General features: G+C 34.6%; 1 protein-coding gene and 1 long non-coding RNA gene across 2 annotated transcripts in view; one reads left to right on the top strand and one right to left on the bottom strand.

The window, feature by feature from the left end:
* LOC143680798 (uncharacterized) overlaps window positions 1-23,716 on the top strand; it is a 149,809-nt gene that overhangs the window by 44,818 nt on the left and 81,275 nt on the right. The gene's annotated exons all lie outside the window — the stretch shown is intronic.
* Window positions 1-23,716, bottom strand: part of LOC143680796 (complement factor H-like) — an 83,195-nt gene that overhangs the window by 9,885 nt on the left and 49,594 nt on the right. The window contains exons 9-14 of the mRNA XM_077157301.1: window positions 22,866-23,042; window positions 16,960-17,142; window positions 16,285-16,494; window positions 13,436-13,609; window positions 12,591-12,767; window positions 11,417-11,593 (exon numbers count right to left, since the gene is read on the bottom strand). Coding sequence (XP_077013416.1) covers window positions 11,417-11,593; window positions 12,591-12,767; window positions 13,436-13,609; window positions 16,285-16,494; window positions 16,960-17,142; window positions 22,866-23,042 — 1,098 coding nt within the window. The remainder of the gene's footprint in view (window positions 1-11,416; window positions 11,594-12,590; window positions 12,768-13,435; window positions 13,610-16,284; window positions 16,495-16,959; window positions 17,143-22,865; window positions 23,043-23,716) is intronic.

Below are 23,716 nucleotides of genomic sequence, written 5' to 3'. Positions count from 1 at the left end.
TCATAAAGACACCTAGGGCATATATAAGATTCTGTGAAAGTTCCATGTCCTAGGGTAACTTTTCAGAGAACTACAACTTCCAGATGGGCCCCTGGAACAAATAAATCCTGAAACCTGAAGGTCCAGCCTCTCCAGATCATCAGTTAGTTCTGTCTCCCTATCCTATATAATTGACAGCTCCTTCAAGCATGAGAAAACTAGAATGGCCATAGCTCAAATACCCCTAAAGAGTGGGAGAAAGATCAAAAGTGAGGCTGGAGTTATACAGAGAAAATAGGGTTTAACAAATAAGTAAGAAGGCTGAATCATTATATTGATATTCCTTTTCAGTCTCCAGTATCTTAGAGCAGCTAGAAATAAAAACCTAAAATTGTGGAATTGTAACCCATACCAAACTCTGAAACCTCCTCTATAACTAATGGTTGTACTGTGCTTTGAAATTTATTGCTCTCTTGTATTTATGTTATTTACACAAAAAAGAAAAAATCTATTGCAATGATAAAAATAAATATCCCTTCTAACCTCCAATATTCTGGAGCAGCTAGAAGGAATAGTTTGTGATGATGATATGTTAGCCCATGACAAACTCTGGGCTTCTCAAGTAGTTTAGAGTGCTTTGAAAATTATTGCTTTTTTCTTTCTTTGCTTTGTATATATGTGATATTATACAATTTGAAAAGTTTTTTAAAAAAAGAACCAGCACCAACAATTTCTTAAAAAAAACATAGGAAATATCTGTAAGATCTATGGATAGACAGCAGTTTCTTAAACTTTACACTAAAGCAAAAGCAATGAAAGAAAATATAGATAAATGGGACCTCATAAAAATTGAATACGTCTGTTCTTCAAAGGACTTTGTGAAAAGGGTGAAAAGGCAGCTGACTCATCAGGAGAAAATATTTGGAAATCATAAATCTGACAAGAGTTCAATATCCAGAATATACAAAGAAATCCTACAGCTCAACAATTAAAACTCAAACTACCGTATTAAAATATGAGCAAAGACATGAATAATAGAGTTTCTTAAAAGGAAATACAAATGGTTATAAAGTACTTAAAAAGATACTCAGTTTCAATAGCTATTAAGAAAATTCATATCAAAACCAAATGAGATATCATCTCACACCAATGAAAATGGCTGCTATTAAAAAAACAGGAAAAATTGTGTATTAGGGGTGGGGCCAAGATGGCGACTTAGCAATGTGCACGTTTTAGTTCATCCTCCGGAACAACTACTAAATAACCAGAAAAAGTACAGAACAGCTCCTAGAGCCTCATCAGAGACCGGACACACAGCATACCCCAGTCTGGACCAGCTGGACCAGCTGCGAGCCTCCCCAGAACTGTGAGTTCCCCAAGCCACCATGGCCAGTAACCTGCCCCCACAGGCTGCTTCCCAGAGGGGAAAGGAAAGAGACTTTAACAGCAGAAGGGGCTGAGTCCAACCAAACAGCAATTGTGGTGTTAGTTAACAAATTCTGACTACTAAAATAAGGCCCCCAGCTCAGGTGAACCTGGTCAAAGTGGAGGTTGCTCATTTGGCTAAAGGAAAAAAAAAAAAGAAAAGAAACAGAGGTTTTTGTGGCTGTGTTTCTACAAAGGCTTGACTGCCTCTGGATTCAGTGGCAGGACTTTCAGGCTGAAACAGCCCAGGGCATAGGCAGAAGAAGCTCCTTTCAGGTAGGGCTTGTCTCGAGCCTGTGCCTTCCCTAGGGGAGGGGTGAAGCACAACTCAGGTGGAATCTCTCCCTCAAGGAATTCAGACCCCAGGGCTTGGTAATTTGAAGCCATTAAAACCAGCCTATAACCTCTCCTCGGTGTTCACCATGCCCCAAACAGGGAGAGTGTTCCAAAGTTAAAGCTGCTACATCATCTTATTCTGGTGGGATCCGCAGGCAGACAAGCACCACATACTGGGCAAGATAAGAAAAACAGAGCCCAGAGACTTCACAGGAAAGTCTTTTAACTTCCTGGGTCCCACACTCAGGGAAAACTGATGCAGGTGACTCCTTCTCCCTGATACAAGGACAGTTTAGTCTAGCAAAACCCAGCAGAGTCTATAATACCTATGTAGAACCTCCTAAGGGTTGGGGGGGAAAGGCACCATACAAACAGGGCAAGAAACAAGAAAACAAGAACCGAAAACTTCATATCTGTTAAACAAAACCTAAGCTAGAGGTCCAGAAAAAGCTGAACTGAATGTCAAAGAATGGATAGACAACAAATTCATCCAGCAAGAAAACGCTAGGTAGGAGAAGTGAAAGCAATCTCCAGAATAAACTAATTAAGGTAATTAAATGTCTAGATGCCAGCAGAAAATAACAAATCACACCAGGAAAATTGAAGATACGGCCCAGTCAAAGGACCAAACCAACAGTTCAAATGAGTTACAAGAGCTGAAACAATTAATTCAGAATATACAAACAGACATGGAAAACCTCATCAAAAGCCAAATCACCTAATTGAGGGAGGATATGAAGAAGTCAAGGAATGAGCAAAAAGAAGAAATGGAAATTCTGAAAAAACAAATCACAGAACTCATGGGAATGAAAGGCACAGTAGAAGAGATGAAAAAAACAATGGAAACCTACAATGGTAGATTTCAAGAGACAGAGGGTAGGATTAGTGAACTGGAAGACAGAAAAACTGAAATCCAACAAGAAAACAGAAACTACAGGGAAAAATATGAGCAGGGACTCAGGGAGTTGAGTGATAATATGAAGTGTACAAATATACATGTTGTGGGTGTGCCAGAAGGAGAAGAGAAGGGAAAAGGAACAGAAAAACTAATGGAAGAAATTATCACTGGAAATTTCCCAACTCTTGTGAAAGACTTAACATGACATATCCAAGAAGTGCAGCATACCCCAAAGAGAATAGATTCAAATAGATGTACTCCAAGACACTTACTATCAGAATGTCAGAGGTCAAAGAGAAAGAGAGGATCCTGAAAGCAGCAAGAGAAAACCAATCCATCACATACAAGGGAAACTCAATAAGACTATGCGTAGATTTCTCAGCAGAAAGCATGGAGGCAAGAAGACAGTGGGATGATATATTTAAATTACTAAAAACAAAAACTGCCAACCAAGAATTCTATACCCAGCAAAACTGTCCTTAAAAAAATGAAGGAGAAATTAAAACATTTCAGAAAAAAAATCACTGAGAGAATTTGTGACCAAGAGACCAGCTCTGCAAGAAATACTAAAGGGAGCACTAGAGACAGAAACAAAGACAGAAGAAGAGGTGTGGAAAAGAGTGTAGAAAGAAGGAAAATTAGATATGACATATAAAATCCAAAAGGCAAAATGGTAGAAAAAAGTACAACCCATACAGTAATAACACTAAATGTTAATGGACTAAACTCCCCAATCAAAAGACATAGACTGGCAGAATGGATTAATAAACAGGATCATTTTATATGCTGTCTACAGGAAACACATCTTAGACCCAAAGATAAACAAAGGTTGAAAGTGAAAGGTTGGGAAAAGATATTTTATGCAAACAACAACCAGAAAAGGGCAGGAATAGCTATACTAACATCCAACAAATTAGACTTCAAATGAAAAACAGTTAAAAGAGACAAAGAAGGACACTATGTATTAATGAAAGGAACAATTCAGCATGAAGATATAACAATCATAAATATTTATGCACCGAACCAAAATGCTCCAAAATACATGTGGCAAACAATGAAAACCCTGAAAAGAGAAATAGACACATTACCATAAAAGTTGGAGGCTTCAATTCCCCACTCTCATCAATGAATAGAACATCTAGAGAGAGGATCAATAAAGAAACAGAGAATTTGAATAATACAATAAATGAGCTAGACTTAACAGATATTTATAGAACATTACACCTCATAACAGCAGGATACACCTTTTCCTCAAGTGCTCATGGATCATTCTCAAATATAGACCATATGCTGGGTCACAAAGCAAGTCTCAATAAATTTAAAAAGATTGAAATCAAACAAAATACTTTCTCAGATCATAAAGGAATGAACTTGGAAATCAATATAGGCAGAGCGCCAGAAAACTCACAAATATGTGGAGGCTCAACAACACACTCTTAAACAGCCAGTGGGTCAAGAAAGAAATTAGAAGAGAAATCAGTACATATCTCAAGGCAAATAAAAATGTAAACACAACATATCAAAACTTACGGGAAGTGGCAAAGGCAGTGCTAAGAGGGAAATTCATTGCCCTAAATGCCTATATCAAAAAAGAAGAAAGGGCAAAAATTCAGGAATTAACTGTCCACTTGGAAGAACTAGAGAAAGAAAAGCAAACTAACCCCAAGCAAGCAAAAAGAAATAACAAAGATTAGAGCAGATACAAATGAAATTGAGAACATGAAAACAATTGAGAAAATCAATAAAACCAGAAACTGGTTCTATGAGAAAATCAATAAGATTGATGGGCCCTTAGCAAGACTGACAAAATGAAGAAGAATGAGGAGGCAAATAAATAAGATCAGAAATGGAAGAGGAGACATAACCACTGACCCCACAGAAATAAAGGAGGTAATAACAGGATACTATGAATAACTTCATGCTAATAAATACAACAATGTAGGTGAAATGGACAACTTCCTAGAAAGGCATGAACAACCAACTTTGACTCGAGAAGAAACAGATGACCTCAACAAAGCAATCACAGGTAAAGAAATTGAACCAGCCATTAAAAAGCTCCCCCCCCCAAAAAAAAGGCCAGGATCCGATGGCATCACATGTGAATTCTACCAAACATTCCAGAAAGAATTAGTACCAATCCTGCTCAAACTCTCCAAAAAAATTGAAGAGAAGGGAAAGCTACCTAACTCATTCTATGAAGCCAGCATCACCCTCATACCAAAACCAGACAAGATATTACAAAAAAGAAAACTACAGACCAATCTCTCTAATAAATATAGATGCAAAAATCCTCAACAAAATTCTAGGAAATCGAATCCAGCAACACATTAAAAGAATTATACATCATGACCATGTAGGAGTCATCCCAGGTATGCAAGGATGGTTCAACATAAGAAAATCAATTAATGTAACATACCATATCAACAAATCAAAGCAGAAAAATCACATGATCATCTCGATTGATGAGGAGAAGGCATTTGACAAAATTCAACATCATTTCCTATTGAAAACACTTCAAAGGATAGGGATACAAGGGAACTTCCTCAAAATGATAAAGGGAATTTATGAAAAACCCACAGCTAATATCATCCTCAATGGGGAAAAACCGAAAACTGTCCCCCTAAGATCAGGAACAAGATAAGGATGTCCACGATCACCACTGTTATTCAACATCGTGTTGGAAGTTCTAGTCAGAGCAATTAGATAAGAAAAAGAAATACAAGGCATCAAAATTGGAATGGAAGAAGTAAAACTCTCACTGTTTGCAGATGATATGATACTATACGTCAAAAACCCTGAAAAAATCCACAGCAAAACTACTAGAGCTAATAAACGAGTACAGTCAAGTAGCAGGTTACAAGATCAACATTCAAAAAATCTGTAGTGTTTCTATACACTAGTAATGAACAATCTGAGGGGGAAATCAAGAAACGAATTCCATTTACAATTGCAACCAAAATAATAAATTATTCAGGAATAAATTTAACTAAAGAGACAAAAGACCTATACAAAGAAAACCACAAGAAATTGTTAAAAGAAATCACAGAAGACCTAAATAGATGGAAAGGCATACCGTGTTCATGGATTGGAAGACTAAATGTAGTTAAGATGTCAATTCTACCTAAAATGATTTACAGATTCAATGCAATACCAATCAAAATCCCAACAACTTACTTTTCAGGAATAGAAAAACCAATAAACAAATTCATCTGGGAAGGGCAAGGTGCCCTGAATTGTTAAAAGTATCTTGAGGGGGAAAAAGCGAGCTGGAGGTCTCACGCTGCCTGACTTTAAGGCATATTATGAAGCTACACTGTTCAAAACAGCATGGTACTGGCATAAAGATAGATATATCAACCAATGGAATTGAATAGAGTGTTCAGATATAGACCCTCTCATCTATGGACATTTGATCTTTGATAAGGCAGTCAAGCCAACTCACCTGGGACAGAATAGTCTCTTCAATGGTGCCTAGAGAACTGGATATCCATATGCAAAAGAATGAAAGAGGACCCGTATCTCACACCCTATACAAAAGTTAACTCAAAATGGATCAAAGATCTAAACATTAGGTCTAAGACCATAAAACAGTTAGAGGAAAATGTAGGGAAATATCTAATAATCTTATAATTGGAGGTGTTTTATAGACCTTACACCCAAAGCAAGAGCACTGAAGAAAGAAAGAAAGAAATGGGAACTCCTCAAAATTAAACACTTTTTGCGCATCAAAGAACTTCGTCAAGAAAGTAAAAAGACAGCCTCCCGATGGGAGACAATATTTGGAAACGACATATCAGATAAAGGTCTAGTATCCAGAATTTATAAAGAGATTGTTCAACTCAGCAGCAAAAAGACAGCCAATCCAATTACAAAATGGGAAAAAGACTTGAACAGACACTTCTCAGAAGAGTAAATACAAATGGCCAAAAGGCCCATGAAGAGATGCTCAATGTCCCTGGCCATTAGAGAAATGCAAGTCAAAACCACAAGGAGTTATCATCTCACACCCATCAGAATGGCCATTATCAATAAAACAGAAAATGACAAGTGCTGGAGAGGATGTGTAGAAAGAGGCACACTTATTCACTGTTGGTGGGAATGTCAAATGATGCAACTGCTGTGGAAGGCAGTTTAGTGGTCCTGAAAAAGCTGAACATAGAATTGCCATATGACCTGGCAATACCATTGATAGTTATCTACTCAAAGGACATAAGGGCAAAAACAAAAACGGACATTTGCACACCAATGTTTATAGCAGCATTATTTACAATTGCAAACAGATGAAAACAGGCAAATGTCCATCAACAGACGAGTGGCTATAGAAACTGTGGTATATACATATGATGGAATATTATGCAGCTGTAAGACAGAATAAAGTTATGAAGTATATAACAACATGGATGGACCTTGAAGACATTATGCTCAGTGAGATTAGTCACAAACAAAAGGACGAATACTGTATGGTCTCACTGATATGAACTGACATTAGTGAATAAATTTGGAATATTTTGTTGGTAACAGAGACCATCAGAAGATAGAAATAGGGTAAGATATCGGGTAATTAGAGCTGAAGGGATACAGACTGTGCAACAAGACTGAATACAAAAACTCAGAAATGGACAGAACAATACTACCTAACTATAATATAATTACGTTAAAACACTGAATGCAGCTGCATGTGAGAATGATAGAGGGAGGAGGGATGGGGACATAAATGAAATCAGAAAGAAAGATAGATATTAAAGATTGAGATGGTATAATCTAGGAATGCCTAGAGTGTATAATAATAGTGACTAATTGTGCAAATTTTAAAAATGTTTTTGCATGAGGAAGAACAAAGGAATGTCACTATTGCAGGGTACTGAGAATAGATGGTAATTAATATTTTAAAATGTCACCTTATGTGTGAGACTAAAGCAAAAAATGTTTATTTGGTACAAAATTTATATTTTGACTAGTGCATCTCCTAATATAACTTTGAACACCATAAGTACTTGGAATCTCAGGTAGGACCTGAGATTTTGTTGGTTTGTCCAGAGTGATGTCCCGATGAATCCCAGAGTGATTCGATCAATGAGTGGAAAAGTATTTGCAAAGCCCCCTTTGGGGAATGGGAAGAACGGGGAGGAATTCAACTTCCCCATGTGGAATTCTTGATATTCTCACAAGCAGCGTGGACAACCAAAACTATAGGTTGAGCCCCCAGTTTTGGGGTTTGTTCATATGAAACTTAACCCCACAAAGGATAGGTCAAGTCTACTTAAAATTTAAGCCTAAGAGTCACCCCTGAGAGAGCCTCTTTTGTTGCTCAGATGTGGCCTCTCTCTCCAGCCAACACAACAAGCAATCTCACCACCCTCCCCCTCTCTACGTGGGACACAACTCCAAGGGGTGTGGACCTTTCTGGCAACGTGGGAAAGAAATCCTGAATGAGCTGAGACTCAGCATCAAGGGATTGAGAAAAACCCAAGAATGAGCTGAAACTCAGCATCAAGAGATTGAGAAAACCTTCTCAACAAAAAGGGGTAAGAGTGAAATGAGACAGTGTCAATGGCTGAGAGATTCCAAACAGAGTCGAGAGGTTATCCTGGAGGTTATTGTTACGCATTGAGTAGATATCACCTTGTTATTCAGATGTAATGGAGAGGTTTCAGGGAACTGCCTGAAAATGTAGAGCTGTATTCCAGTAGCCATGTTTCTTGAGGAAGATTGAATAATGATATGGCTTTCACAATGTGACTGTGTGATTGTGAAAACCTTGTGTCTGATGCTCCTTTTATCTACCTTGTCAACAGATGAGTAGAACATTTGGAATAAAAATAAATAATAGGGGGAACAAATGTTAAAACAAATTTAGTTTCAAATGCAAGTGATCAGTGAAAGTGAGGGGTAAGAGGTATGGTAGGTATAATCTTCCTTTTTTTCTGTTTTGTTTTTATTTCTTTTTCTATTGTCTTTTTATTTCTTTTTCTGAATGGATGCAAATGTTCTAAGAAATGATGAATATGCAACTAAGTGATGATATTGTGGATTACTTATATATATATTAAAGTTTTATTTGGTTTGTTAAATTTTTTGATTAATAAATAAATTTAAAAAAACAGGAAACGTCAAGTGTTTGTGAGGCTGTGTAGAAATAGGAACACGTAGGCACTGCTGGTAGGAATGTAAAATGGTGTAGCATCTGTGGAGGACGGTTTGGAGTTCCTCAGGAAGCCTATCCTATGACTTGGTAAATACCCAGAGGATTTGAAAGCAGAGACAGGAACTGACATTTGCACACCAGCGTTCATAGTGGCATTATTCACTACTGTCAAATGATGGAGACAACCCAAATGTCCAATATCTGATGGGTGGATAAATCAAATGTCGTATATACACTTGATGGAATATTATTAAGCTACAAGAAAGAATGAAGTTAAAGCACACGACATGGATGAACCTTGAGGACATTAGATCAGACAAGAAGGACAAATATTGTATGATCTCACTAATGTGAAATAATTATAGTATGTAAACTTATAGATGTAAAATTTAGAACACAGGATACTAGAATATAGAATGAGACCAGAAAGATAAGGAGTTGTTGCTTAATGTGCACAGATTTTTAACTAGGTCTAGCTTGAATATTTGAAAATGGATAGAGGTGATGGCAGCACATTATGGTGAATATAATTCACAGTCCTGAATTTTGGGTGCATGTGGTACAAGGGGGAATTTAGATTCATATATGTCATCAGAATGAAATCTGGAGGTTGAAAGATGAGAGTGTATAGCACAGTGAAACTTGGGGTGGCAATGACTATGATTGATAGTACAAATATGAAAAGTTCTTTCATGAATTGAAAGAAACGTATGCCACTATTACAAGGAGACAATAATAGAAGTGTATATGGGGAAAATGTACCTATTGCAAACTATGGATTACAGCTAGTTAATAGTACTATCGTAATATTCTTTCTTCAATAGGCAAAAATGTACACACCAGTACTAAGGGTCAATGATAGACGGAAATAAGGGATATGGGATATTTGGAGTTTTCTTTTTATTCCTTTTTCTGGATTAATAAAAACGTTCTAAAATTGATCATGGTGATGAAAGTACAACTATGTGATGACACTGTGAGTCAACAATTATATACTTCGGAAGGATTGTAGGGTGAGTGAATGTATCTCAATACCACAGCATTAAAAAAAAAAAAAACTGATGACTGAAAATTTCCCAAATTGGGCCTAAGGTATAAATCTACATGATCAAGAAACTGAGTGGACTCCAAACAGGAGAATTCCAAATAAATTCACCCTGTGGCACATCATAATCAAACTGCTAAAAAGTAAAGAAAAGAAAAAATCTTGAAAGCACCTGGAATGAAATTATGTAATAGGGGATTAAATATTCAAGTGATACTTTGTTTCACATCCGACCATGAACATCAGAAGGAAGTGGTACAATGCTTTTCAAGTGCTGCAATAAAACAACTTTCAACACAAAATACAAACAAGCAAACTAATCTTTAGGAATAACAGCAGCTAAAGATATCTTAAGATATAGAAATTCAAGAGAATTTTCCTCCTACAGATATACCTTTAAAGAAAGGCTAAAGTAATTTCTGCCAATATTAAGGAAAAGATAACAGAAAAACGATTGAGATTTCAGGAAAGAAAAATGAAAAATAAAATTCATAAAAGTAGGCATAAATATAATATCTATCTTAACATGAGTTTTGTAAATGATGCATGAAATCATATTATCTGATACATCAGTGTATGTAGACAAAATACTTCAGACATTTATATTAAAAAAGTGGGAAAACTAAATGGACCTTAATGGAAGTAAGATTTCCTTACTTCACCTGAAATGATAACATGTCGAGGCCAATAGATATTGATAGGTTTTCCATATGTATTGTCAATACCTAGAGGAACTACTAAAACATAAAACTAAACAAGGAGATGTTAACAAATACAATGTAGAGAAATGAAAATGAAATTCTAAAAATGTCAAGGAACCCACAGGGAAGACAAGAAATGGAATTATGAACAAAAAAGGAAAAAGAAGCACAATAATGAGATGGCATATTAAGCCTTAATATTTCAAGAATTTATTTATATTACGTGTTGTAAATATACCTGTTCAAAGACCAAGAAAGAATATGTGGAAATAAAACAATACCAAGTACATGCTGACTCCAAAAAGTTAACATTGAAGATATAAACTTAAATATATTCATAGTATAAATTAGAAAGTATTATACCAGGCGAACATTTAATTTAACAAAATAGAAGAAGCTAATAAAATATCCCTTTTACTGACTTATTTTATCTATTGAACTCTAAATGTGAATTACCACAAAACCAAGTGTGGAGACTTCATTTTCTCTGAATGAGGTCAGTTACTCAAATCCAATTAGACATAATTAATATGCTGAAGATGCTCAAATTTATATCACATTGTATGATCACTTCCAAGCCACATCTTGCAAATTTCAAATTAAAATATCTTTTACATGTTTATTCTGAAGGAAATAACTCAGGGTCTTAATGCTTAATTTAGGGAATTTTCCAAGATTTTAACTGCTCCTTTAATACATCCAATCATTCATAAAACAAACATACCAAATTACTTGTTTGGTCCACAAAATGAATGGGATTTTAAGCACCATTATTTTATTTTCATTTAAAATAGCATATTCCTTGAGCACTATCTCACTATATATTTGCATCCACACATGTATCCCTATTATTTTCTCTACAGATTTTTGAGAATAAAATACTCTACCTCTGCATTTAGGTAATTCTGTCCAGGTTCCATTTAGGCATGTCACTTCTACTTCCCCAAATAGATCAAAAGCTTTGATGCATTCATACCGTACTCTCTCACCAGGTGGGTATCTATCCATACGGGGGGATATTACATGAGCATTTTCCACTAAGGGTGGATTCACACAGGAGATATCTGAATAGAAAGGAAAAAGTTTCCTCAGTTAGTGAGCATTTTGAATAGCAATTCAATGAAGGAGATTCTAAATATATTCCAAGGCCGATTTAAAATCAGTAGATAATTTGTTATGTAAAATTTTACTAATTTCAAAAATTATATGTAAGATTGAAAGAATGTCAGTAAATACATTTTCATTACAAGATTTGAATGTCTACATCCTTAAATCTCTCTCTCATCTTTCATTATATGTTTGAGAAATCTTTTTTCTCCTCTATGAAGTCAGTGAACATAAGAATGGTATATAAATATAAATTACAAAAATTCAATGTGAATTTAGAATCTAAAAAAGGCATAATAAAGAGATTATGTGACATCAGATTGGATAAGCAATTATCCTCCTCATTAATCAGAAATTTAGTCCCTTAAAAAAGTAAGCAGAGGTATGCACTTCTAGAAAATAGGTCAGAATTAAGAGCACACTTTGAAAAATAATACAGTTAATTAGGAAGATAGCAATCAAAAAGATTCAGCAGATGTGAGAAAGTAGCAGAAAAATAAATTTTTAAGTGACAGAAGCAACTCTAATGACTCTTTTGGAAAATGCTTAAGGACACTGCAATGAACAATGCTATCATTCATCAGAAATTACAAGAGAATGTGAAGTAATAACAGGCTACAGCTGCAGTTCCCAAATTGAAGTGCACATGCACTACACTGGGGCCTTGTCAAAAAAAGTGTCATAACCTCCCACCAGAGTTTCTGCTCCAAGAACCCAGCTGAGCCATGAGTTTCCATGTCTAACAATTTCATAGAAGACGCTCATGCTGCTGATCCAGGGAAGACTCTGAGTGTCACTGAGTGACAAGATACACGTGCACATCCAGTCCCATCTTTTTAATCAGTTCTAAACATTAGTCTATATCCATTTCTAAATGGTGCTAGAAACAAAAACTTCTATATTCTATTGCTTAAAGCACTTCAATAGGTAAATTTTAAAATTTCATGACAGTACCTCTGCATTTTGGACTTCCTATCCAGTTTCTGTTAACACACTTAACAATATTTGATCCATCCAATTGGAAATACTCTGGACATTTATACATTAATTGCTCTCCAGATCTATATAATTTCTTCTTCCGACTTACAAGTATGGCGTTACCAACATTGGGTAATCCAGAACAATCTGTTTCTAAAGAAATATATGCACTTGGTCAGTAAATATTTAAAAATACATAATAGCTAACAATGAAATACTAAAATAATATCAACTACATATCAAACCAATGAATGCTATACAATATTTTTCATAACTTGACAAAACATGTTTGTAAGGAGACAACTTAATTGTGTTTAACTGTTCTACATTTATCAAAGGGATAAAGTGGAAATAGTAATATCAGAAGCCTGAGAAGATATATGTAGTTCTAATGCTTGCAGACATTCTTACATCGTGCATTTACCTTCTAACCTTCCTCATACCAGCCATTAACATTATGTGCATATTTCTTTCTCTTTTTTAGCTTCTGGAAAATTATATATTTATAAGGACATAATTCAAAAATTAATAGCAAAATGAATAATGAGAATGAGGAAGGACCAGCTCTGCTCCATGAACAGATATGATCAGTCTGAGAATGTATAATGGAGGATGCTGAAAATGCACACAAGAGGATGTGAAAAGGAGATAATTTGGTTCCTGATGTCAACCGTTTCTTATTACTAAGGTTCTACTTCTCTGCCAGAACACAACTTTCCAGAGATAACTTGTTAAATTCTAGAATTGCTGCTTGGTTGTCACTTGTACCATTTATGCTTTGAAAAATAGATATTTTTTTGTAGAATAAAAATACACTGTACTTTTGCATACTGGTGGAGGGGGCCACCTTCCTCCTAAACATTTTATAGAAGCAGGTCCATCAATCCCAAAGCCGATGTTACACGCATATGTAACTTCTTGTCCATATTCATAACTGTCCAAATTTGGAGAAGGAGCACCTTGAGGAATTGAAGGTGGCTTTTCACAAGGAATTCCTAAAAAGAAATTTTTTTGAAAAATAAATCCATAACACTAAGTCTAAAATGTAAGTTTATGTACTGGTTGTCATACTTAATAGCTTTATTTGAAAATAAATAATCCAATGACTACCTCATATCACAAAGGAGGTGTAAAATCATTTCCTAAACCCACCATTATAGTGTCTGTTCCTCTATCAATCTGAGCAAGAACTTAAACTAAACTATCAATTCATTTATATGAAATAGGTGACTAGTGCTTCTCTACCTAACCAGGATGTTAAAAGTAAATAGACTGAAGATCAAGGAACCTAAGAAAAGTACTACTATATTGCAGGAAATCCAAAGGGACCCACGTAGGAGGCATCGTGGCTATGGGAGTACTTTGGACCATGCACACTGCTTATCTGATTGTGAAAGAAAACCCATATGAAGATGTTGTCAGCTGATCTGTTGACAATGGAAGCACTGGAGTTAATGAACTTAAAGATGTAGTTATAGAGTTCATCCTGGATGAGTGGGCCCTGCCGAACACATCCCAGTGAAAGCTGTTCAGAAATGTGATGTTGGGGAACATCAGTCATCTGGTCTTAGTGGTATATCAGGTCTGCAAATCAGATATACGTTCTAAGTTGGAGCCAGGAGAAGAACTGGGTAGAGAAGGAATAAGATTTTTCCAAAAACAGTATTCAGAACAATGTGTTAACTGCTGTTGTCTCAAAGCCCTTTTTCAGAGCTTCTTCACCAGATTTATTAGGCCCTCCAGCACTGTTTGAAAGTTATCAGGAATAAAGAGAACTTCGGGAAGTCTATAAGCTTCATGTCCACCCAGAGAAATCCGTCTGGATGAATTACCTACCAGTTTTTTTTTAACACTTTAATTTTTATACTATGATTGCCATTATTCTCAGAAGGAAATAGAGCTTCCTGAAGAAATTGATGAATTGAGGTAATGAAAATACAAGATAAGCCTAGAACTCATGGCACATAAAGAAGTGTTCGATAATGATAAGAAAAAGACAAAGAAACAGCTTCAAGGGACTCCCAGTGACCACGTCAGTGGATTCAGATCATCAGTATAGCTAAGAACAACAATAAAATAGGAATATTTGCATTCACACAGATATATGTCAGTAATAAATGAAAAGAAAAAGGGAAGCTCTTTCTTCCATATATTAGCTTCCTAACAAACAGGCATGATTGAGTTAGAGAATCATATTTTGTGAACATTGCAGTAATAATTGTCTTAGTCAAGCATTATCAATACATGTTAAAACTAGTGGGTGACTTTTGAGAAGAAACAGGATATTAGCATAGTCTCAAAAATGTCCATGGAAAACACTTGTCTTTACAGAAAGGAAAAGATTACTCTATGAAAAAAGAAGCTTGACAGACTATACCTTAGCCAAAGAATCAAGTTACGATCAACAGTAATAGGACAAAATGGCCACCACGTCCCTGCCTCCAAGTGATCTATCTACAGGGAAGAACATTGTGTCATGTCAGCAGTATTCCTGACTGAGACACATACCTCTAGATAATGACATGGAAACATTAGAGAAACCCACACTAAGGCATATCCATCACAAGCGTTCAGCCTCTAAAAATCATAGAAAGACTAAGAAGACATTCCTGATTGAAGGATTCTTAAGACACATGGTAACTAAATGCAATGCCCCACTGTGAGCTGAGTCCTTGTGTTGTAAGGACGTAACTGGGACCATTGGTGAAACCTGACTGAGGGTAAAACTTGAATGATGGATAGTGATGCATAATTGTTAATTTTCTTTTTTAACTTGATGGACGTTCTTTCTTTTTAAATGTAGAACAGTATTCTTGATTTGAGGGACAAACTAACATATATGTCATATGTCATCAACTTGGCAACTTGCTTAGAAAGTTCAGAAACGATAGGTAAAGAGGTTGGGAGCTTACAAGGGTTTGAAGCTATGTATCCCAGCAAATATGTTCTTAAACTAATCCACTCTTTACGGGTGTAGACGTTTTTTGGGTGGGACCCTTTGATTAGGTTACTTCAGTTGAGGCTTGCCCGAGGTGGGTCTTAATCCTCTTACTGGAGCACTGTATAAGAGCATGAAACAGAGAGAAAACAGACGCTGCGAGAAGGACATGAACGGAAGATCAGAAAGAAATTCACAAACGGAGAAGCCTGAAGTTGAAAGCTGTGAAACCAGGGTGACAAGGACCAGCAGAGGTTGCCTTGTGCCTTGCTATATGCAAGGGGAGCTCAGAGTCACGGGATTGCCTGTTGGTGCCTTGATCTGGACACTTTTACAGCCTCAGAACTGTAAGCTTGGAAACTAATGGATCCCCACTGTTAAAAGCCAGCCCATTTCCGGTATGTTGCCTTTCAGCAACTTTAGCAAACTAAACAGAGATATCGAGCAGAGTCTGTGTAATGTTAAATCACATGGGTTTTGTGTAGTTCTTTCCACTTAGATCTATCTTAACCTCTAAGTAGGAAACTTTTTGAATAAAAAGTTAAAAAACATGAAAAAGAAGAAATCCAAAGGGACACTGTAAAATTGTTTTTAATAGTAAATATACAATGATTTATATATACATATAAATATATATAATCAAAATAGTCTGGCTATTGACCTTGATGACAATTGATTACTGTTAATGAGTTACACTGAACACAGAATACTAGTTTGGCACACTGCCCTCACCTGCACACCGAGGTGTAGAATTCCATCTTCCCATGTAGCATGTTATCTCATCTTCTTCAGCTATCCTGAAACCATCTTCACAGGTATATCTTAACGTAGTGCCATGTCTGTAACGCCTAGGTTTGGATGTTTCTTTCCTTTCTTCAGAAAATATAAATGATTCAATGATTCCATGTTCTATAAGAGGTGGTTCAGAACATGGCATTTTTTCTAGATAAAATACAGAAATCAAAGGGTCAAGCACAAGCATAATATTTAAATTGAAAAATAAAATCAAATTTTATTGGAGGTTTTAAAACTAAGGTAATGTAAACATATACTATTTTTAAAAACTGAATAGACATTTGCAACTTCCAAAGATATATATCCCCATAATATCTAAGTTATACCCCGTTGTTCAATGTCCACCTTCAATCTTGACCTTTTCCTCCTGAGGACTGAACTAGGAGTAAACAAAAGTTTATCCCATATTTAAAGAACGTTCCAGTGTTTTGCCTGGATACATTTGAGAGAAGTGAAAGAATGTTGATTGATTTAGACACCTAATTGTAATGCGTTGTTTCAGGATACAGTGTATTAGATATGGATGAAGGTCTTCACCTTCTTCAATTAAGTGACCCCCAGAGGCATAGGAACCTCAGTCGGAAAGAATGAAGCAGGTTGGGAACTACTGACCAACACAGCGTGGGACTGACTGCCATCTTCCATCTTGGCACACAATTTCTTCTGGTCCCTGAAGTAGATAATTTTCTTCACAGAGGACAGATACTTTTTCTCCATCCTGATAATTTACTGTAGTTGTTATATTTTGAAGATTGGGAATTTGAGGTGGAGGAGGACACGATGGTGTTTTTACTTCTAGAAACAATAAAATTGATTGCTTGCTTAGAAAAGCAAAAGTTTGAAAAAATTAAAAGGATAATTTACAATAACTACATAATTCAGTAGCAATGCATCAAAAATGATCAAATAATTATTATGCTTCATATTTATATATGTAATACTTTTTAGCTTCTATAACATTTTAATATTATCACTTTTGGTTGATATTCTCTTGCTCCTCCTTGCAGCGTATGCCTTTTATTCTTTTTGTGATAAATCTTACATAATTTATGTAAAACCTATTTCCTTTATTTCTAACCATTAATATGATTTAACTAAATTACACATTCAGGGAGATATTTCACTGCATACCCTGCATTAATTTTTATTACATCATCAGGTTTCTTTCTCTTTCTATCTTTCTTTCTTTTCTTTCTATCTCTGTCTTCATCAATATGAATGTTTTAATTTTATTAAAATTATTTTCTGTTTCATTCCTGTTTTTAAATTTGTTGGCATATTTTTTCAATGTATTCTCGGGAAATTTTTCTTCTTTAATGACTATTTACTCACATTTTCTCCTAATAATCATAAATTGTACTTCCTCTTGGTACATTTTGCCAGAAAAATTTCTCCAAAGCAGAAATTTAAATCTTGGTTTCCACTATATATTTTTTAGCTTAAATTTACATTATACTAATTAATGTTTTACTCCTTCATACTATGCCTTTTTAGTGTATATGCTTTCCTAGCATCTAATTATAACACCTGTTGTAGTCAGGTTCATGTGTCAACTTGGCCAAGTGGTGGTACTTGTTTGTCTGGCTGGGCAAGTGCCGACGTGTCTGTTGCGATGAGGACATGTCATAGAATTAAATCATGAGCATGTCAGCTGCATCCACAGCTGATTCCATCTGTAATCAGCCAACAGGAGTGTCTTCTGCAATGAGTGATGCTCAATCTAATCACTGGAAGCCTTTTAAGGATTCAGAACAGACAGGCTCTCTTCCGGTTTTGGCTGGCGAGCCTCTCCGATTCCATCGGAATCGCCAGCTTCACAGCATGCCCTGCAGAGTTTTGAACTCTGCATTCCCACGGTTAAGTGAGACACTTATATAAATTTCGTACTTGCGAGCGTTTCCTGTTGATTCTGCTTCTCTAGAGAACCTTAACTAATACAACACCTGTTGCTTTTCTTTTGTTTTCATGTTTTATAAGGATGTTTTAAAGCTATATATATTTAAATATAGTCTTGTTTTTCCTGTATTCTATAGAATTTTATGGGCCTTACTAACATTGTCATTTAATTTAAAATATTTTTTATGGTAAGTCATAAGTGATTTATTATTTTCCAAAATGTGAGATGTGTAAAAAAGTATGTAGCTATTTCTCTTATTACATTATTTGAGCTTTGAATTTAGGGATCATAATTTGAGGATGTTGATTATTTGGACATTTTTGAGGCTGCCAATATCACATGGAAATGGTCAATTGTTTTAAATAAATTGTCTTCATTATAATCAGACAATATAGACTTCAAGTCAAGGAGTATCATAAAGATATAAAAATAGTTTGTAATTATTTAAAAGAGTCCATGAATAAATCCAAATACCTTATAAATGTGTATATGTCTAAAAAATATCAAAGTAAAAAATGGATAGAACTAAATAGACAATTTAACAAGCCCAGTTAGCAATATTGACACCTTTCTTATTATGACTGGTAAAACAAAAAATCAGAAAGACACAAAAAATTGTTAAGACCACTAAGAGCCAATTTAACCTAAAACAATAGAGTCTGCATTTATTTTTTTATGTGACCATGACAAAATCATTAAAATAGACAGTATAATGTACAACAAAAAATAGTAATAAATTACAAAACATTGAAATCCTCCATAGTATGTTCTCTAAAACCACAGAATTAAATTCAAAATGAGTAAAAGTAAAGTATATAAAAACATAAATATTTGTAACATAAACAAGAAGTTTCTACATAGCAGACAGATCAAAGAAGTAATCACAATAAAAATTTTTTAAAAATTCCAAGAAAATAAAATTTAAGAAAAAAATCTGTGGGACACAGCTAAAGCATTACTTAGGAAGAAAAATGTAGCTTTAAAAGAATAATATTTTAAAAGTAGATTGGTTAGAGACACAATTTAATTTTTCACTTTAAGAAATGAAGAAAAGAAGAAAAACTAAAATAAAAGCTATTTGAAGGAAGAAAGCAATAAAATCAATAGAAAAGAGAAAATAGATAAAATTAACAAAGCTAAAAACAGATTAAGTTAAGAAAGCTCAAAACAGAGAAGAGAGGAAATAGAAAATATTAGCAAAACTAAAATTGGTTATTTGAAAAGATTAATTCAGTTAAAAATCTAGGAAAAGGGGTCAACATAAAAGTACAAGATATTAAAACTATCAAGAAGAAAATAAACTATACCACCAAAGTTCTAATAGATATTAAAAGGCATTTAGGATCTTAAATAACTATAAGAAGCAAGTGTATGCCAGTCAATTTTTTAAGTTAGATAAAATGGAAATAGCTCGTGAAAACTTCAACTCCATTACATTGAGAAAAGACAATATAGGAAATCAAGAGGTACCCTTAGTAAACAAATTGAATTCTCCATTAAAAAAATCTTCAAACTATGTAAACTACAGGATCACATGGCTACCCAGATGAAATCTTTCAAACATTTAAGGAAAACAATATCAATGTTGCACATACCCTTTCAGAAAACAGGAACAGGGGACATTTCTCAATTTACTGTATGTCACTAAATAACAAAATCTTGCAAAATAGATATCACAGAAAAATGTAAAGACAGACCAATTTCCCCATAAACAGAGGTGCAGTTATAGACTGAATTGTGACCCTCAAAAGATAAGTCTTAATCCCCCAGAGCTTCAGCAGGAGAATTTATTTGGGAGTAGAGTATTTGGGAGTAGACCTGGTCAAATGAATCCAATATGGTGTCCCTATTGGACCCTATCCAGTACTGCCTGTCCTTATAATAAGGTGAGAATTGGACACAAACCGATAGCTCAGAGAACACCAGGGGACAATCACTGCAGAGAAAATCATCAGCTGCAAACAAACCACCACCAGAAGTCAGGAGACACATGGAACAGATTCTTCCCTCCATACTTCAGAGGAAGCATGGTCCTGTCAGCAACTTGACCTTGAATTTCTAGCCTTCAGAGCTGTGTCTATACAAATTTTGACTGTTAAAATCACCCAGTTTGTGTTACATTGTTACAGCAGCTTCAGGAATCTAATGCAATTGCAAATAACCTAAACAACATATTAACAAATCTTCTACTTCAAAATATAGATGGACAAAATATCATGACTGAGTGGAGTTTACCCCAGTAATTAAACAGCTGTTTAACATTCAAAAATTGACATATGTAATTCATCATAGTAACAGAATTAAAATGAAATGATATTATTATCATATCAATAGATGCAGGAAAAGTATTTAACAAATTCAGTTGTCAACTGATTAAGAAGAGAAAGAAACATCTTCAATCTCATAAAAATTATCTACAAAAATCCTAGAACTACTATCTTAATTGTGGCGAAATATTTAATAAATAGCCCCTCCCAATGCAGGAACAGGACAAGATTGTTTGCTTTTATCACTTCCTTTCCATGCTTACTGCAGATCCTAGCGAATGAAATAAGAAAAGAACCAAAATAATGTAAGAACAATACAGGAAGAAATAAAATCATCCACTTACAATGATATAATTGTCTACAGAGAATTCTAACAAAATAATAAATAGAATGAATAAGGGAACTTAGTATGGTTGCAGGACACAAAATGAAATACAAAATCAGTGTTTTTTTTTTTCTTGCAAGAAAAACCTCAAAAAATAATTTTGAAGGATTGTGTTTATAATATTGAAAGAATAAAATGGGCATATATTGTTGAAATCTGATGACCTTCTACACTTCAAAAAAATAATGAGAAAATGAAAGAGAACTCAATAATGGGGGAGATGCATTATGTTCATAGAGTGGGGAACTCAATATGGCTGAGATGTCATTTCTCTTTATTAATCAATAGATTTGATGTCAACCCTTTTGTCATTTAAGTAGAAATTACAAGAAATTGAAAAGGTTTTTTTAAACTTCCATGGAAAAGCAAACAACAGAATAACTAGAACATCTTAACAATGAAAATCATAGCTTGAGAACATAATATAAAGCTAAAATAATTAAAGCAATGTGATTTGGACATAAAGATGAACAAACAGTCAAATGGGCTGAATAAAGTGTCCAGAAATAAGCCAACAGTACAACAGTCAACTGGTTTCATTTCAGTTTTTAAATACATGTTCCTAGAACAGTTTATCTATAAAGAAAAAAAAATCAGCTTCTACATTACACATACTCAGACATTTATATGAGCTGGATGCTATTCCTAGATATAAATAATAAAACTGCAAAGCTTCTAGAAGAAAATTTAGACAAACATATGCATGTCACCATGTGTAAATATTACTTGCTTCCATAGGAAAACATCTATAAACATGTTGAACTCCAAGTATATAGGTTTACTTTCATATTGTATGGAAATAATTTGTATGTATCTAGGCTTGTAAAAATTGGTAAAACTAATGAGGAAATTGGGGCAAGGTCTCCCCCAGTTGGAGAAGAGTGTTACAAATATGAAATGTGGGTAGTTTAGAATGAACCCTGTGTTATGCAATTGGAACTGAAAGTGTCAATATGACTCAGGGTTTTCAAGATAAATATAGATAAAAAGAGAATAGAAAGATGAGAGAATACAAATAAATGATAGGAAGATGATGGATAGGTTGGTAGATAATTGATAGGTTGTTGCCAGATAAATTGGAGATAGATAATAAATAATAGTTACAGGGATATGCATAAGTATAGGTGAGGATACAGGCATAGGTATATCTATATGTGGAGTTATAGGTATAGATGCATATATTTGTAATCAAAGGAATTGGAAGCTAAGGGACTCTAATAGTAATGAGCATACCTAGTACCCAGATGTTAATTTAAATTCACCAAGTTTATGGGTGCTTTGTTATCAAGCTAAATAATGCATAAGATATATTTAGTATTTAGAAAACAATGCTTTGGCTAGTATCTAAATTACTCTCAATGAATTTAGAATGGTAAATAGCTTTACTAGTCATCTTAATTTGCTTAAACTTCCATTTTTACCTAGGAAACTACAAAGAAGAAGCAAAAAGCAACTGAAGCAGAAAGTCACACCAACAGTGTTTTGTGGTGCTAATGCCTCCATGGGAAGGAAGGAACTGTGATAAACAAGTCATGCTGAAATTAGCAAGTGTGCTGCTTTTCACCAGATAAGCCCATTCCTACATAAACATCCTACATGGGCAGCTTCTGCAGATTTATGGCTCCCAAAATCTTCCTGCCCCAGACAATTCTCTTAGCTCACATCTTCTTTGCCTGCCCCTCACCATTCCCCCATACCCTTTCTTTGTGCTGAGTATATAAACTCTTCCCCTGCCACTGTTCTTTGAGCAGTGACTCTCTTTTAGTTCTGCTCCTACACGTGTCACTTAGCTCAATAAACTCGTTTTGCACCTTGGTTTTCAGACTCTGTTTTCAACTTAACCCTCTCCAGCTTGAAAAGTATTTGTAATTGTAAATAGCCAATTTTTTAAGAAGGGTAAAAAGATACAACTTTTATAAGTTAGGAAGAAATAGAATAAATTTTTCAAGCATTAAAAGTAAAAGCTTACCTGTACAGTTTAATTCAGGATGCCATATTCCATTTACACAGGTTGATTGTTTGTTTTCTTTTTTTCCTTTACATTTGTAATTTAAGTTGGTATTATGGTTAAATTCAGATATATGTTTTACATTTGCCTCAAGTAAAACTGATCTTGATGATTTACATTTCATAAGTTGGTCTGTTGCTGTAAAATGAAAATATTCCCATGATTGATAATTATAAAGAATCTAAAGAATTGCTACATAAAATTATTGAAGATTCAGTAGTATAATGACATCATGATTTTTCTTGTAAGTTCCACCAATCAATTTATTCTTGGTCATTTTGCTTAGGATGGGCTATTAAACACAAAGATAAACTGTGTCAGCTTTTTGAAATTTCAGACAAAATATTTGTCATAAAGACATTTTGCCCCTTGGAAATTTGAGGAGCATAAGAGATTCACTTCTTAGGATAATATACATAGTAAAGAGTCATCCCACAACTAAATTTGGTCCAATATTTAAAATCTCAGTAAATGTCCACATTCATTTTCTTGATTTCAAAATGACTATATTATATTTAATTGGAAACCTGAAAACATTAAATAAAGGCATGATTTGTGGGAATACGATATAAGAAGTTGTTAGTTTAAATATATTCCTCAATATAGCAGATAAAACATAATAAGAGCACATACCTTATGATACACAGAATGTGAATATTTATGCAGATCTTTTGTATAATCACCACAAAAAAGAGTCAGATACATGGAAATTGGGTACTAAAAGTCAAACCTCTTTTCTACATGTAATCTTCGATTCTTTGAGAAGGTATTTAATACAGATCATGTGGTAGTCAAATAATACTGTAACACGG

This window comes from Tamandua tetradactyla, chromosome 4, assembly GCF_023851605.1.
Source record: "Tamandua tetradactyla isolate mTamTet1 chromosome 4, mTamTet1.pri, whole genome shotgun sequence".
Classification (NCBI taxonomy): Eukaryota; Metazoa; Chordata; class Mammalia; order Pilosa; family Myrmecophagidae; genus Tamandua; species Tamandua tetradactyla.
The sequence above is the reverse complement of the archived record's forward strand: the minus strand, read 5'-3'. Positions and strand labels throughout refer to the sequence as shown.